This window comes from Mercurialis annua, linkage group LG4 (genome assembly GCF_937616625.2).
Source record: "Mercurialis annua linkage group LG4, ddMerAnnu1.2, whole genome shotgun sequence".
In the NCBI taxonomy this organism is placed as follows: Eukaryota; Viridiplantae; Streptophyta; class Magnoliopsida; order Malpighiales; family Euphorbiaceae; genus Mercurialis; species Mercurialis annua.
This window is the reverse complement of record NC_065573.1, coordinates 2,058,352-2,077,002: the sequence shown is the minus strand read 5'-3', so window position 1 is coordinate 2,077,002 and position 18,651 is coordinate 2,058,352. Positions and strand designations below refer to the sequence as shown.

Genomic DNA, 18,651 nt, shown 5'->3' with positions numbered 1-18,651 from the left:
GATCCAGCGAGGCAAGAAGGAGCTGGACCAGGAGCTCGGGAAGCTTGATGTTTCTAAAGCCCCGACGTATTTTTGGATAAGCGTTTTCAGTGAGTTTATATGATTTGCTTTTAAAGTATTTATTTAAGCAATTATTTTATATTGCTTATTAATTGAACTGCATGTTATATATGTGAAACTTTTATACGAATTGCATATGCTTGATTTGAAACCAGTATTGATCCGATGGAACGTGCTACCTATTGGGCGACAATAGGACTGTGTGATCACCAGTTTTTGATATAACTCAGCTGGGAGCTGATGATGAATATGAAACTTACGATTGGGTTATGATTTCGATACGAGAGTGAACTCGGCTACGGTGTAGCCTGGAAGTCCCCGTATCTAGTGGCTGGGCCACCAGCGAGTTGGACTCGCAATTGATATTTATGATTGGGTTGATTGATTGATTATTAGTATGTTTGAGGATTAAGGTTTCAATCGGATCCTGTACTTGGCTGCATATGATTGATTACGATTTTATGTTTTATTTGAATACTTATTAGTAAATGTATGAACTCACTCAGTATATCCCAATATACTGACCCCTCACAGATTTCCTTTCAGGATAAAGACGCTTTGAAGCAACGGACTTCTATCCTACTCCCAGAAGTCTGTATTTTTGAGTATGTAAAGAAACATTACTTTACTCTTAGAGCTGCAGTAGATAAGTATTTTGTCAGTCAGCTTGTATATAAAGTTTTCTGTAAATATTACCTTAACGTTTTAAAGTTTTAAACGTTTTACGCTTGCTGCGTTATTTATTTTGTGACTGCCAGAGGATATGTGTGCCTGGCATGTGTGCTTCTGCATGACACGTGTTTATTTATGTCATGCATAACGTTTATGTTTCGCGAAAAATTATTTTTACGTTTTTAGGCTTGCTACGGGTTTCGGAGCAACCACTCCCATTCCCTAGCGCCGGTCTCGGCCCTGAGATTGGGTCGTGACAAAACTCGAACCAACTTAGAAGCCTCGGTGCGTCCCTCAGGTAAAACTCCGTCTGCCAAGTATGCTATTATGGGCTGCATCCATGGATCAAGTACTGCGACAGGTAACATCAGCTTATCTTCCACCCTTGGTGTCGTTCGGTCTTCCTTCATCTGGAGCGACGCATATAGCTGGCTTTTCAGTGCGGCGGCCTTAGCTATTGCGTCTGCTCTAGTGTTCTCTTCCCTGGGAATGGGTATTATCTCCCATTGTCCTCCATTTTTTTCAATCTTTTTGAGCTGCTCCTTTGCTTTCGCCATGTATTTCTCCATGTTCTTGTCTTTTGTCTGGAATTGTCCCAGAACTTGACTAGTAACCAGTTGGGAATCGCTGTGAATTTTCAACTTCTCCGCTTTCACTTCTGTTGCTATCTCGAGTCCTGTTAAGAGGGCCTCATATTCTGCTACATTGTTAGGACACAATAGTGATATTTGTTTGAAAAATGAACCAAAACGTGTTCGTACCTGCTACATTGTTGGTAGCCTTGAAACTCAGGTGCACTGCATATTCTATGGTGATTTTGTTGGGTCCTAATAGGACTATGCCTGCTCCTGCCCCTTGCTCACTGGAGGCTCTGTCTACGAACATGTTTCATGTCAACTCTTCGGTGATAAAGTCGCATGGATTCTCCGTCATCTCCGCCACGAAGTCGGCGAGTGCTTGGGCCTTCAAGGTGATCCTTGGTTCGTATCTAATATCGTGTTCTCCCAACTGCACCGACTAGCTAACCAACCGTCCTGAGGTTTCTGGTCGGTGGAGCGCTTTCTTCAAGGGCTGATTCATGCGTACTATGACTATGTGTCCTTGGAAATACGGCTTGAGCTTTTTGGTGGTTACTACTACAGCGAGTGCGAGTTTGTCGATGGTTGGGTAGTTAAGCTCCGCCCCCTTCAGCGTCTTTGTTATGTAATAGATTGGCCTTTGCTCATCCTCTTCTTCTCGTACAAGTACTGAGGCGATAGTCTCTCTCCCTATCGATAAGTACAGGTATAATGTCTCTCCGGCTATAGGTCTACTCAGTAGGGGCGGATTAGTCAAGAATGACTTCAGTTCCTCAAATGCGTTTTGACAATCTTCGTCCCATTTGAATTTCTTCATGTTCCTGAGTTGCTTGAAAAAAGGTAGGCATTTTTTGGCTGAGGACGAAATGAAGCGTCCTAGTGCCGTGACTCTACCATTCAATTTCTGCACGTCCCTCACACTCTGAGGAGCCTTCATGTCTATCACTGCTTGAATCTTTTCCGGGTTTGCTTCTATTCCTCGCTGGCTAATCAGATAGCCTAGAAATTTTCCTGCCTTTTCTCCAAAAGCGCATTTCGCTGGGTTGAGCTTCATTCCGAATTTATTCAAAACGTTGAAAGTTTCTTCTAAGTCTCGTGCGTGCTCCTCCGCTGTTAAACTTTTCACAATTATGTCGTCCACATAAGCCTCTACGTTCCTCCCCAACTGGTCTTGGAACATGAAGTTAACTAGGCGTTGATAGGTAGCTCCTGTATTCTTTAGTTCGAATGGCATGACTTTGTAACAATATTTGCCTCGATCTGTGACGAATGAAGTCTTCTCTTTGTCTTTTCCCTCCATTGGTATTTGATGATACCCTTGCGCTGTGTCTATAAAGCTGTATAGGAGGTAGCAGGCTGTTGAGTCTACTAACTGGTCTATGTTGGGGAGCGGGTAGCTATCCTTTGGGCAGGCCTTATTCAAATCCATGAAGTCAACACACATCCTGTACTTCCCGTTTGCTTTTTTTACTAGGACCACATTTGCCACCCATTCTGGATAAAAAAACTTCACGGATGAAGCTCGCTGCTTCCAATACATTTACCTCATCTACAATTATCTTCTGCCTCTCTTCAGTGAATCTCCTCTTCTTCTAGACTTTGGGTGTGCTCCCTGGAATTACATTCAGCTTGTGTGACGCTACTTTGGGATCAATCCCCACGATTTCTGTTGGTTCTGTGGTAAAAGACTCTACGTTCATCTTCAGTATCTCTGTTATCTCCTGAACTACCTCTTCTGGTATGTCCGTGCCAACCTTGACTGTCTTAGTTTCGGTCAGACGAAGTTCCTTCATAACTCCTACTGGTTCTGCTCCCTGCGACTCTTCCTCCTCCACTATCTTTCCTGGGAATGCCTCAATGGTCAAGCTTTCATCTTCTTTTGTCGTTACCATGAAACATTCTTTAGCCATTTCCTGGTTTCCTCTGACAACTACTACTCCTTCTGATGTTGGCATCTTCAGGGTCAGCAGTCTGATACTACTCACTGCTCCAGACTGGTACAAGAATGGTATGCCTCGTATGCTGTTTTATGCTAGGGGAAGGTCTACTACGTTAAACTGAGCATGCATCTTCTTAACTGGCCCTTCATTTTTGTCTCCCAACTCTAAGCATAAGCTTACAGTCCCCTCTGGTCGTATTGGTGTTCCTCCGAGTTCCACAAGTGGGACTGAGGACTTCCGCAGGTCCGTTGCTGAGCCTTTCATTTCTTTGAACGCTTCCAAGGTTAATAAGTTCACGGAACTGCCTTTCATCTACCAGTATTCGTTTTACAAGGTGATTTCTGATCACGGCCTCTATCACTAGCGCGTCATTGTGCGGTCCCTTTACGTGTTGTCCGTCGTCTGGTCTGAATGACACCTCCGGAATTATTTCTCTTTCGATTGCGAACACAGTGGCTGATCCACTTCTATTCCTTTTCTTTTTCTGAGTGTTGTTGTAGGGCTCCCCTCCTTCTATCACGTGTACTACGCCTGCGACTTCTTTTTGTTTCTTATTTTGCTCTTCTTTTTCTATTGACTCCCTCTTCCTTTTCTCTCCTGGTCTATCGTTGACAAACTTCTTCTGAAGTCCGGACTGGATCAGCTGCTCTATCTCTCTCTTCAGGTCCCAGCATCTATCCGTGTCATGGCCATAGCCTTCATGGAAACGACAGTATTTGCTTTTATCGCTCTGGATGTCGGGGTCCATCTTCCGGGGTGTGTTGAACATCACTCTATTCTGCTTCATCCATCTGAGTATGTAGACTGGTGCTTTATTTAATGGAGTGAAATCATAAGGTCTGTGACCTGCACCATATTGCTGAGTCCTCGGCCTATCTTCTTCCTTTTTTCCTCGGTACCTGGAGTTATCTTGTTTGGTGTGCTCATGTTGCTTTGTCAGAGTCCTTCGAGCTTCGTCCAGTTCCACATATTTATGAGCGATCAGCATTAAGTCTTGGAAAGTGGTTGGTTTTTTCATCAGGATCCTGTCCCGGAGTTATTCAAACTTTGTTCCCATTTTCATTGCTTCAATGGCTGTGTCGTGATTCAAGTTTTCAATCTGTACCGCTTCTTTATTGAATCTTTTGATGAAATTCTTGAGGGTCTCCTGGTCTCCTTTCTTTAACTTCCTTAAGTCGCTGGAGCTCTTTTGCATGGGGATATTAGTCCTGAACGTTGGTTTGAATGATGATGCTAAGTCAAAGAAGGAACTTATCGACCCAGCTTTGAGACATGAGTACCATTTTTGTGCTGATCCCTTGAGTATCGCAGGGAACACTTGGCAGGGCATGGGGTCTGTCACATCCTGTAGCATCATGATCGTTTTGAACTTCGAGATGTGGCTCTTCGGATCTCATGTTCCATCAAAAGGCTCTAAGGTTGGTAATTTAAACCTTGAAGGAAATCTTATCGACTGTATCTCTGAGATGAGTGGGGAATCTTCGCCCTCCCGCTCGTCCTCTGCTCCTTTGTCTTCTCTCTAGTACTTCTTCATGGCGTTTTTGATCTTTTCGTTGATATTGTTCCTTTCTTCTGCTCCCTTCCTCCTGTTGGATGAATGGCTTTCGGCGTCCTTACTGTGCTTTCCAGATATCTTCGTTCCTTTGGATTTATCGTCGTCAATCACATGGATTCGGCCACTATTCCGCGCTGTTGCGTCTGCGACCTTTTCTGGGATTGTTTTATTCCCATGGAACGGGGCAGTCTCTGTTCCTTTATTTAGAGCGCCATTTTTCTCTGAGGTACCGGCTCAGACTGTCCTCTTCTAAGGGTTTGTCTTCTCCGCTTTTCTCTCTCGTGACTGGGGGGTTTCGCCTACATCTGGTCTCTGCGTCAACTCCCTCGTTCTGTTTTTCTGCATACTTTTCCTGGTTTCTGGCTAATCCTACCAGGTGATCCTGGAAATCATTGATGCTCTTTATTACCGCTTCATGATACAGAGGTGGCATAGGCACTCCCTGGGGCACATATGGAGGTATATGCGTCGTAGACGTCACTGTTCCTTCCGTATCTAGGGAGGGAAAATGAATGGGCTGCACGGGACGCGGATACGCTGGCTGATTAGGCTGACTCCACGGGTAGTAACCTAGATACCATCCTCCTGCTAGCTGATAGGTCATAGGCGCCTGGTACTGCAGAGTATAATATCCCCACGGCGAGATTTTGCTTCTTGGCGGGTGTGTTCCATAAGTGTTTCTCAGCATAGGCGGTTATGTAATGTCGTATGCGGCTCCAGTGGTTGCTTGTGCGGTTCCATTGGAGGCCGGAACGATTATTTTGTTCCCTCTGTCGGGTGCCAGGGGTGGGAGGATCGGACCGCAGTTTGCGGGTAGGCTTGCCGTTGTCACGACCACTCCCGGCGTCGTCGGTTCTTCTCTTTCACACATTCCGTCTTCAAAACCAAGATTAACAATTTATATTAGAAACGAATATCGTTCCCACAGACGGCGTCAAATGATGGTTTTGATGATCGTCCTTGTCACTGTTGTCGCTGAGCTCCCACCTGTCAAGATCACCAAGTTAGAAGGATTCGAGCCGGTGTGGCTTGCACACCCTCCGATGCCTAAGTCAGTCTCTGATGGGTCTCGGTGAGAATAATAATAAGAAGTGAATATGAGAGTTATACCTGACTTAGGCCATTCTATATATACATCGTAGTCTTTGAGTTGTAATGTGATTGTTCCTTGTTTAATTTCAGTTATCTCTTTGTTGAGATTTGCGTTTATCCCTGATTTCCTGGGCTCTCGGCTCTATCTTGATATATCTATGGTTACAGCTACGCACTGGGGTAGGGACTTGGTCAGATTGGTCTCTGGGTCTATGACCAGAGCCATCATTGTGATTCTCGTGTGTTATTCTGCTCCTTTATCCATCAATAACTTAATACCATATACACATTATTGACTCGTAGTGTTCATAATCCTTGTAATAGGAGTAGCTCTTTCATGGCCTTACTTCAATTTTTATTTTTATTTTCTCTTTTAATAAGAGTTAATTACTTCACGTGTCTCTTAACAGGACTTGAAATAGCAACGAAAGTATGAGCAAAAAGTTGAGAATCCACAGCGACTCTCAGTTGTTCACTAGCCAGGTTCAGGGACAATTCCAAACAAAAGACACAAACATGGCAAGATACATGACGAAAGCAAAAGAAAAACTCAGGAGTATAGAAAAGAATGAGGGGCAATAGGAGATAGTCCCCATCTCCAGGGAAGAGAATACCATAGCAGACGCAATAGCCAAGGTTGCCGCACTAAAAAGCCAGTTGTTCACGTCACTCCAGATGAAAGAAGACAAGGCGATACCAACGGTTGAGGAGAAGCAGATGTTACCAGCCGCAGTACTTGATCCATGGATGCAGCCCAGAGTAGTGTACCCGGCAGATGGAGTGCTACCTGAGGGGTGGACAGAGGCTGCTAAACTGGTTCGAATCTCCTCAGTATACTCTTTGATAGAGGGAGTACTGTACCGAACTTCAGTCACACACCCATTGTCCAAGTGCATATCACTAGAAGAAGGAAGCTACGTCCTTAAAGATATTTACGAAGGAGAATATGGAGCTCATGAAGGCGCAGTCACTTTATATAGGAAGTCGATGCTGCAAGGATTCTATTGGCCAACCATGAAGAAGGACGCAGAGAAAATGGTTAAGAAGTGCGACAAGTGTCAGAGGTTTGGGTAACTCATCAGAACCCCAGCAGCCCACCAATCAACCATTGAAAGTCCTTGGCCTTTCATGATATGGGGAGTAGACATATTGGGACCCTTTGTCCCAGCCAGAGGGCAGATAAAGTTCATAGTAATCGCAGTAGATCACTTCACCAAATGGATAGAAGTAATACCAATGAGCACCATAACAAGCCGGAAAATCCTGAATTGTTATCTAATGAAGTCATGAGCAGGTATTTTTTGTTTTTAATGTTAATTTGACAAATAAACGACATAAGGGACATATTAACATGAAACAGATTTGGCGCTCCACATGCCTTAGTCACAGACAACGAGAAGCAATTTGACTTTGCCAGCTTCAGGGATTTTTGCACCGAAATGGGAATCATCCTGAAATTCTCTTCTGTCGCACACCCGCAAACCAATGGACTTACAGAAGTCACAAATCGCACCATCCTCTCTAGAATAAAAAAAGGCTAGGAGACTTAAAAGGAAGATGGATGGATGAGCTCTATCACGTGATTTGGGCCTATCGAACCACCCCCAGAAAAGCAACAGGGGAAACACCATTTCATCTCACGTATGCAAACTTTGTGGGTCCAAGTCGTAGACGAAGACCACAACGAGGAATCCCTGAGGCCATGTCTTGACCTCCTCGAAGAAAGAAGGCACCAAGTAGCAATCCGAGCTGAGGCCTATTGCAGACAGATGACTAAATATTACAATGCCCGGGTCAAGGAGAGAAATTTTGAAGAATGAGATTTAGTCCTAATGAAATCAGAAATCAGTAAAGGAGCCGCTGGGGTCGGAATGGGACGGGCCATACCGAGTAGCAGCATTAGTGGAGAAGGGAGAATACAGAATAACTTACCTAGACGGGACTCCATTGCCTAGGACATGGAATGTTGAAAATTTGAAGAGATATCTTCAGTAAAAGATGTAACCACCATTAATGAATAAAGTTACCGCTTTTTTCTTCATTTATTTATTTCTAGCACTTATACAAATTGCAATCATCACACACAGAAGATATTCGCTAACGTATGACAGAGACACATGACATAGTTGAAAACTTAATCAAGACTCTGTAGTATGACGTGAACATATGACGCAGTCAGAAGACCCAACTACTGACAAAATAAAGAAAGTCGCCAAATACTTGAACATACAAAAAGAAAATTGTTCAATTGCACAAAAGAAGGGAGTCTACCATAAAAGACTCCCAAAGTACATACAAAATGCTACCTAACACGTAGCAACAAAAGAAAAGCTAGCAAACGGCCAAACACACGGCCTATACTTTTTCCTCTAGAAGGGTCGCTCCCTCCTTTGGACCAAACGCATCTCCTTCGGGAAGTGAATTATCAACTAGGTCAACGTCACCCAGCTCCTTGTCCGTCACACTAGCCTCAGTCCCAGAGATAGGTCCAGTAGAAGGAAGGACTGTCTCATGCACAGTTAGCAGTTCAGAGGTAGGCGTTCGCTCCTTATCATCAACATCCTTAGCAATTTCTTCGGATTCTATCACATTAGTGACCCCATCATTGACGACATCTGAAGGTAGATAGGTGAAATAGTCAACCCCGCCTTCTTCGCAGCAACCTTAGCCGCAATGCGCTGACCCAATGCACGAAGGTCAGTGGAAAAGAACTTGCTTATATCATACTCTAGGTAGTCTGAGCGCACAATCTTGATAACGGTAAAGCAAAAATCAGTCAAACACCCACTTACATACACATTAGCATTTTGTTTTCTACTCTTCTGCTCTTGACACAACTTGTCATAAGACGACCTCAGCTCCATAAGGGCGTTTTTGCGGTCAGAAACCTTTTTCTCCATAATCTTAAGACGGTCCGCAGCCTTCTGGTTCAACTTCGACAACTTGACCTGTCTGCAGTCGGAGAGGCCCGGAGAGCAGCCATCTCCTTCTCATACTTCTGGCTCACCAAAGTCATCTCATCCCTTTGACGACGGATCAAAGTATTCCCTTGCAGAAGCTGCAACAACAAAAACAAAAACAGAGTTAAAATCCAGGAACCAAAGTCACGAAAATAAAAAATACAGCCCAACCTGTAGCAAAGATGAGTCACCTCTGTCGCAGATATCACCGTCCAGAGCCCCCCCACGATTCCATATCCCGAGGAAATTGAATGAATTGAGAAAACAAAGACGCAATGTCAGGAGATTACACAGTCACGTTGTCCACATTTTGTTCCAACCACTCCTGAGGATTGGGACAAGCATTTAACTTGGTCTTCAGAAGCTTAGCAGACCCTTATTTTGCCTTGTCACGAACATCACGAGTTTTCTTTCCAGAGGAAGCAACAGGAACACCCTCCAATGATTCTCCAACTTAACCACATGCTTGGGAGGGAGAGAAGTTGATGCAGGAACAATACCAATAACCACGGGAGCATCTTCATCAAAGGATAGTTTCAGCGACTCAAGGTAATTGTCACCCATATCTGCACTCATCAAATATACACAAATAAAGGAGGCAATATGCGTTAAATAAAAGGAAATAAATCAATACAAAAGCATACCCTGAGAAGCAGTTAGATCTACATAAGACGGAGTAGGAGAAGTATGGAAAGACTGAGACAGAGTACCCTCACTCTCTAGAGGTCCCTCAGTCACAGCACGAAGGGGCAACTCAAGGTGAGTAAACGCCCGAAGAAGGTACTTATCTACTAGGTCACAACAATTATATACATACAATTTTTAGCATCATCAATGAAAGAGTCCACTACCTTCAAATCACTATGAGTTTCGGTTTATCTAACCACTCGTTTGGATTCAAGAGATACGTCCATTACTGATATCTACTCTGTCTGTAAGACCAATCTCAGATCCATTTTAATTAAACACACACGTATGACTTTGTTCACCGACAGTTACTTGAAGTCAAACTAACCGAGTTCTGTTTAATTAGATCCTACTCTCTCTTATCTTAATCGCAATTATCTTCTATTATCTACTCTCGAACTTTTATTTATCATAAAAGTCCATCATTAGACTTATATCACAGTCTATCTCAGATTAAGAATGTAAATTCTCACTTCCTACTTTCCCAATCGTTATTAATTTCAGATGTTTCGGAATGAAACATTAGAATCCGGATCTTTATTGTTTGTTATGAACAATAAAAATAACATCTTATCTCCATTATCTTTTATTCTACCTTGACTTTATTACAGAGTTTTTGTTCAAGTACGCTTACATTTTAAAACAAATACAATTTGTTTTGTAAACAAATTGTTTCTCAACAATTTATTTCACAATAATTTTGTTTTATAAACAAATGGTTTCTCAAACCAATCGTTTAAAACATATGTGCATATACGCACATATTCACCCACATATTTAACTATATGTGTGTACCAGCTGGATTTTCTTTAAATTCATCTCTTCAAAACTGTAAATCTAACAATTCACATTTCATAACTTTTGTACAATTGTGGCTTAGGGTGATGACATCTCTCATCCCCAAAGAGTTGCTATACAATCGACTTTCTCTTTGATATACTAATATACATGATGCATGTCCTAACAAAGTCATTTTTTGTATAAGTATATGGAATTCAAGTATTACCTTTTCTACAATGATCGTTGCAATGTGCATTCATGATGCATCTGAGCATAATAATACATTCGTTTAAAACAAAACTGCAATACTCACTCTGTAAGCTTCTTTCAAACTACTTCTCCGTAACATTTCAAGTTTCTTAATCCTAATACTTTATCCTCACATTAGGATTATTATTTCGTTACGTTATTTGGTTGATTATCAATAGTTATTGATTTCTATTTTAAGGATGCACGTTACTAACATCCCTAACTTATCAATTCTCATTTATCATTCATCTTTTAATGTTTACTTGTATGTGTTTTTCTTTTGGTTTAAGGATATAATTTATATTTGTAATTTATGTTTTCCAATTCTAATGAGAATATTGAAAACATATAAACAGACTAACTTAAACATTAAAGACATAACTAAACATTACCTGACGATGATCTCTGAGACGGAAACGCCTCACGAATTATCGGGCCCTTACCTCGCCCTCCGCAGAATTTCAGTTTTCCCTTATCCTTTCCCCCTCGCGGAACAAAATAGGGGTTGTAATGCCTCGCGGGTCCAGAATTTCCTATCCTAGAAAATGTAGCAGTAGGTTCTTCAGGTTTGGTGTAATAGTACGGCTGGAGGGGTATGTCGTTCCTCCTCAACTTATTCTCTATCTATTTTGCACGTCCAGCCAGATATGCCACAAAATGAGACTTTAACGGTGTGAGTTCCTCGAACTCAGGCTCCAAACCTTTGACATACCTACTTGCCACTTCCTCACCATCACGAACTAACTCAGGTACTTCTTCACATAAACGCATAAACTCGATAGTGTATGCCTCCACATTCAAATCTTCCCTAGTATACTTGTCCATATAATCCCTCAGCCTATCTAGACTTTGGTTTTCCTGCATTTCCTACTCGCTCACGTATTCCCACGACTGACTCGGCGAGTGTCTTATTTGCTGTTGAACCCTCCTTAGATGGTCCACGTCAGGTAATAACTCTTTTACCTTAAATCCCAGTAAACCGATGTAGCAGTCGATTCAGACACATTACTATGGCTATTTCTAGTACTTTTTATATCTTCATTCAAAATTCGCTCTAATTCCTCCACTCCAATAGTATCCTCCCATATGTCCATGTGACATGCTGATGTTGAGTCAACAGCCTCTATGGGATCAGATGTATTAGGTATAATAGGCAAACCTAGTACATTATGTGGATCAGATCCCACATGCGTATGAGCTCTACTTGGCCCAGACATACTGAAACACATGAAATTTCAGCATAAGTACCGTATGTAATAGTTATAGAAAAATGACATTTTCATATAACAGGTATAAACTATTAAACCCATATAAGCAAAACACATAACAATCAAACACAATTAAGAGAAAATCTAACTATTTTCTCGAACAAAAATTTAGAGGAAATCTCCGCTTTGTCCTGTGTTCAAACAGAACCATTCTCCTCGAATACTGGTCATCTGTTCTGACCAATCCGCTGCATGATTGTAACGTGTTTCCAACTTAGAAACATCTCACATGCTCCATCAGTTGTAACGTGTCTCGAACACAAGAACAACTCATGTGTTCTTGATCAAAGCATCAATACATACTACACACATGTATAGTTGCTATCCATAGCTGAATGTATTCAATAACTGACAATTGATCAAGACATGACTTGAATCCTATGTTGCTGCAATAGTCTACTAGGAATTCTTATGACTTCTAATACCTCTACTTAGCATATATCAGTAACAATACTTCAGACATTCAAGTCCTAAAACATTGCTCTAATACCAACTTTGTCACGACCTGATTTTCCCCTCGAAACTTGAGCCGAGATCGGCGCTAGGGAATGGGAATGGTTGTTTCGAAACCCGTAGCAAGCCTAAAACCTTTATAAATTTTTTGCAATTATAAATCTAGATCGTACCTCGAGTACGACCCGTTTTCAGAAAACACCGATAAAACATTTTTCCATTTATCGTGGAAAACACATTCTGAAAATATTCATATAGCGAAATCACGTTTTCAGAAATGCTGGTTGAATAACCCTAGTTATTCTGGCCCACACGCATTTCTGAAAACTGGTGCAGTGGTACAGGGACTTAGCTCACGTGCCATGCCTCACAGGCAGCCCTATCTCAAACCACGCATCCGAACAATATGTTTAATAAAATATATCGAACACTTTTTCTTTCAAAGCGTTATATCAAACATATTTAAAACATGCACAGCAGGCACACAAACGTAAGGCCAGCTAAACTATACATAGCGTCTTTGCAGACCAAAAGACACGAAGCTTGGCCCACCCGTTGGGGACACCATAAAACACCATATGCCTATTAAGTAGCCACTTAGTAGAGTTAGACAAAGTCAGGTTCCTATCAGAGTATATAGACAGAGGAACCCTGACGTGGCTATAGGAATAGCACACCTATATATATATATACTATTGCAGCATCTAAGAGTTTAAAGTGTTATTTACATGACAACAAGATAAGCTTCCCTGATGGAATAGGGTGGAAGCTCGACCAGACCCGGTAACTAGGTATCTAAAAATGATAAACAACAACGGGGTCATAAATATAAATATTTCTGACTCAGTAGATAGGTTTACAGTTAAATACCAAAATCGCGTATAGACAAAATATTGGTATATAAAAATGTTACCAGTCCTCGATCCAAATGAAACCCTAGTCCTGTTACGTTAGAATGCTATCACATAAAATGCATATGCACAACTCTTGTTTAATACAGGATGAGCTGTATACATATGTATCACAGCCATCTTGACTCTGTATAGGGTTGCTGGGCAGGAATTTAAATCACTGCCACCTCAGGACTACCCAGTAGGTTTAAGCCGCTTTACAAGCATCTGGCTTAAAACCTAATCTCAGTATGTATGCTTATAATATTTACCTCTCATCTAGTTCATTACCACCGGTGATCACACAGTCCTATTGTTGCCCAATAGATAACTCGTTTCAGTGGATCTTCCTTGGCTAAGTTTCATACTTAGTGCGATTTATGGATTTAAAAACAATTGAATACTAATATTCAAAAGTAAACAAATGAACTCACAAACACCGCTAGGTCTGGAACTTAATCATGTGGTTGAGGTCAGACTTCTGGCTAGCTGGTCGGACTAAACACACAAAGCAAACAGGATAAAACACATCAATATATGTTTCCTATAAAATTTCTAGGTCCATAAACCCATATCTAGGTCAAACATATAATCATATAAACACGTAACACTTATGGTCCATTTTCTTTTAAAACCATAGTATTAATTATCATTTTGAGAAAACGTTCTAACTTCTCTCTAGAAAGAAAACCATTTATAGTACAGACCCAATTGTCAATACAATTCTCACTCATATACTAAGTATTTAGCAAAACCGATTGCTAAATATTTAAAATCGTTTAAACGTCGACTTTAACTATTTTAAAGTCCATTATAAACGTTTAACTTTACTTTTAAAATTTCTTTTTAAAAGGTCTTTAGGTTTAGATTATAAAACCCTTTTCACTTTCTTCCAAAACAAGTTACCGTTTAAAACGTTTTTGGATCAACGAAACTACGTCAAGTTCTTAGGGAAAAAGCCCCGAAAAGTCCCCTCATATCGACATCTCGGCATGGTGCACAATCGTGCACCTTGGGTGCATGATCATGCACCCCAGGGCAGTGCACGATCGTGCACCATTGGTGAACGTTCGTGCACCCCAGATGGTGCACGTTCGTGCACCCTCACATGGTGCACGTTCGTGCACCCGAGTGCACAGCACCGGAAAAGTTGATTTCCCGGGCTTTCCGACGTCCTTTAACTCCGTTTTTCCGCCCCTAACACGTATACACTCCAATATATCCATATTCACGTTCGAAACGTAAAAATAATACGTTTACGTTTGATTCGATACGGTAACCGTTTATAAACAAATATATATTCGAAATATATCAAAATATATCAAAATAAATGTTTAATACGGGTTTAATACCTCGATTACTTGAGTAATCGTCGAAGAAACGGAATTAGAATCGAGAAACGATCAAACAGACGGAAACCCTAAGTTTGTCGCTCTCTGAAGCTTAAGCATCTCAGTTTTCTTATATCATTTGAAGAAATGAATTTGCTGTTCATTTTATAAGCTAATGAAATGTTATATATAGTGATGGCTAAAGTGCACTTAAGTACTAGCTCAATCATGCATTTTAAACCAACTTCTAAACTAGTTGTTCGTAGTCCAAACGGAAACGACTTCCGAATTTCGTGAAACTTTTACCAAAAATCAAATAAAATATAACAAGAATAAAAATATAATTTTTATTCCCATCCGATTTATATTTTATTCTTAATAAATCATTTTCGATTTATTAAGTCCGCATTGACTGCGCTTGATAGAATTTCTGCTTCCATATTTTATCAAATTTTCACGATAACCTTTTTAAAATATTTCGCGAATATTGGCACCAAAAATATTCGCTAGGGTCCTATGAATTATTCTGCACCCAATTCATAAATCCACATTGTGATCGTTAATTATATAGTTCATCAAATTTAAATTTTAAAAAATTAAATTTGAAACCCTATAGCTATATTAAAATTTTAGGGACACTTGTAAATTAAATTTATCATTAAATTTAATTTACCTACTTTCGTCTGATAAAATAATAGACACGTGGATATATTTTAACCCTTACATTTCCGGGTTATTACAAAATTAATCCTAGGTTACTCATATTATTAATATCTGTTACTAGCATACCAAACATTAAAATCACACAACAAGTAAACTGAAGCATAAACTTTATTAATGTCAACATTCATTTTGAACATATTCTCACAAGCATAACCCTTTTCTACAAAAGTACCCATTTTTAGTGATGGTATACACATCACCCCCAATAGTCTGAAAAAACCCAGTCTTGTTGAGAAGATAGCCAGACACATGATTCTTTCTCATTATAGGAGTGTGCATGGCATCCTTCAATATTAGCGTCTTTCACGATGTGATCTTCAGTTCGACACTTCCAATTCCAGCAACAGTAGTGGTGTGAGTGTCACCCAACAACACTTTCATGTCTTCAACAGCAGTATATGTTTTAAACATAGCACGATCATGGCAGACATGGCGAGATGCACCAGTGTCTACCAACCACCCATTAGATCCACCAACAAGATTGATCTCAGACATCATCTCTGTGATCATAGCCACAAACGGCTCTTCAATCAGTTTAGCCTGAGGGGCTGTACCTAGTCTGTTCCAACACTTATGTGCCATATGACCTGGTTTTCCACAATTAAAACACAGAAATGGTGGCAGGTCATTTCTGATAGGTGGTTGGTGTCTCACATTCTGATTTCCATTATGTTTTGCTTTGTTACTGTTCACAGACTGGTTCGAGTTCACATTGGGATTATGATTCTAAAATTTTGTGCCTTTCGGCTTCAGAATCGCATAACTGAACTTTTTAGTGTTGTTTGATACAACAAGCACTTCATCTTTCTGGTCCTGTTTTCTTTCCTCTTCTTCAATTCGAAGTCGAGTAATTAGACTTTCCAAAGAAAATTCCTTAGTTTTATGCCTTAGAGAATTCTTAAAATCCTTCCACGAAAGAGGCAACTTAGAAATTAATACAGCAACTTGAAATTGTTCGTCTAGTACCATACCTTCTGAGATGATCTCGTGAGCAATTTTCTGCATTTCATGAGATTAAGCATCTACAGACTTGAGGTAGCGGCTGACTGCATATTTTTTCGTCCCCGCTTACTTGGTATCATACTTCTTTTGCAACGCTTCCCAAGTTTCCTTTGCAGATTTTCCATTATTGTAAAAAGCGTATAGATCATCACATAAAATTTTTGCACATGAAATTTTTGTTTCTCCTTTTCTTCATCCGCAACATCCTCATCAACCACTGAGATATATAATTGGTAAGCACAGCAACAACTTTCTTCATTGTAAAGAAGAACTCAATTTTCTGTCTCCACCGTTTGAAATTCAGACTTTCAAACCAGAATGGTTTATTGGTATCAACGCCGGGGGAACCGAAGGCAGTGACCTCTTCAGAATTCATAGTAGCAATTGTTAAGGGACTTATCTAAAAATTGTTGGAGCAATTGTTGTTTGAAACTTAGAATTCTGAAAAGGCTGAGTCGTGGACTAGGTCACTCTCTTTTAGACGTTTCGCGGCTCAGCTCGAAGGTGCAAAGCTGACGATCAACCACATCATCCCTAGGATAAAATAGTCGAACAGTACTGCCACCACTGAACTGCGATGACAGCTCAATAACACTTATTCTGATTGCTCAAGCTCGAAATTTATAAACATAAATGTGTTTTCTTTTTACTCAAGACTGAGCTCTGTATTTTCTGGTGTATTGAACAAATGAGAGGACAACCTCTATTTATAGGGAAATCAAGGGGACAAAGCATTAAAGGCTATAAATACTGAAATCTATTTTAAATGAAATAATATCAGTCAAATGAAATTAAATGAGAAGGAGCTGATTGAGGGATAGTTTTTGTTGCAAAAAAAAAATCAAATAAAAACGTTATAAAAAATTAGTGCTTCGAACCGAACCAACCCAGACCAGGCCAGCCGGACAGACGGCGCGCACGTGTGGTAGATCGGTAAGAATATAACTCCTAACCCTCTCGCAAAACTGGGTACCCCTTGGGGTCCAAACCCAAATGAGTAAACCACTCCATATAAACCCATGATAAGTCACACTTCTTACCAATGTGGGAATTTAATGCACTTTCCTTATTTTGAATTTTTTACACTAAATTCTGTTCACACACACTTGATTCAACAGACGTTTCTTGTGAAATTCACAAGCTTTATTAATACAATCATTTGTGATTAGACCCTCTATTACACCAATGGATGATTGAAGTATACATAAAAGTATTTTGTAGCATTTCTTTATTCATTTCATAACATAACCTAAAGACTTCCTCTAAACTCTCCACCCAGGAATGACCATCTGCCAAAATATCATAGGTGACATTAGATTCAGTTTCTTACTCTAAAATTTCACTTTTAAGTTCTTCAGCCAAAATAACATTATCAAATTTATAAAATCCATTGAGAAACCATTTGTAAGTTATACCCAGCCAACTTTGCTTACAAGCTTCTCCCCAATATACATGGCATCCATCTTGAAAGCACAAGATGTTTAAAGAAACAACATTAGGCCAAATACCCTGCTTTAAACTTTGATAGCTAATCAGTACTGCTTCTGATAGTATGTATATTCCTCACAAAGAGTAAATGATCCAAAATATAAACATTTTGTTCGTAACCATAAGAAACCATTTCCCTGTACACTCTCTAAAACCAATTAACATGATTCAATTTCAATAGATGATTCAAAAGATATTTCGAGCATTACTTATATCCCAAAAGATTTCTATGTACGACTACTTGACAACTTCGTATGCACTTTCGACAGCCCCAATTCGAATGCAAGCTCAAACCAAACCATAACTTTCAATAGATGCATATAAACCCTCGTAAGGGGATCTACCACATTACAGATGTCATTGTAGTATTTCATATTAAATATTATATGAATTACACTACAAGAAGACTCAATGGAATGCAAAGCAAATTTTCTCTAATGCGGCAGGAAAATAACGATAAAATATTCATCATAGTTAAACTAAAATGATAAGAAAAACAGTTGATGTATGTGTAACCCTGTATACAACATAGAGCAGTCACTATGGTATAATAGATAATTGCTTACTGCACTTGTTAAATGATGTCCTTGAAGGCCAGTTAGATTCATGCTATAAATCTGCGCTTAAACATGAAAGAGCAAATATACAAAACGTATTTTTTTATGATAAGCGTGAGACATTCTCTAAGTATTTGAACAAAACCAAATTATAAGCATAAACAATCAAAAAATGCTAAAACAGAAAGAAGGAAGTAATTAAGGACCTTTAAGCGATCAATCTCTTCATCATTCTTTTTCTTATTTTTTTGGGGGGGGGGGGCAACAATCCGATTGACAAAAGATGCTTGCTTGCTCGCTGTCTTGTTCTCTGCGTCGAACTATCATTAGAGACAATCTATAGATTAAGTACGAAAATTGGATGTC

General features: G+C 40.0%; 1 protein-coding gene across 1 annotated transcript; it reads right to left on the bottom strand.

Annotated features, from left to right (window-relative positions):
- Positions 1-3,395: 3,395 nt before the first annotated feature.
- On the bottom strand, positions 3,396-4,238 carry LOC126677243 (uncharacterized). Its single transcript, XM_050371776.1, has one exon. The coding sequence runs from the start codon at positions 4,236-4,238 to the stop codon at positions 3,396-3,398; it is 843 nt and encodes a 280-aa protein (XP_050227733.1).
- Between the last annotated feature and the right edge of the window lie 14,413 nt (positions 4,239-18,651).

Bases quoted from the DNA above. Each gene is read 5' to 3' on its own strand.
- LOC126677243 (XM_050371776.1), bottom strand. From the start codon at position 4,238: ATGCTGATCGCTCATAAATATGTGGAACTGGACGAAGCTCGAAGGACT.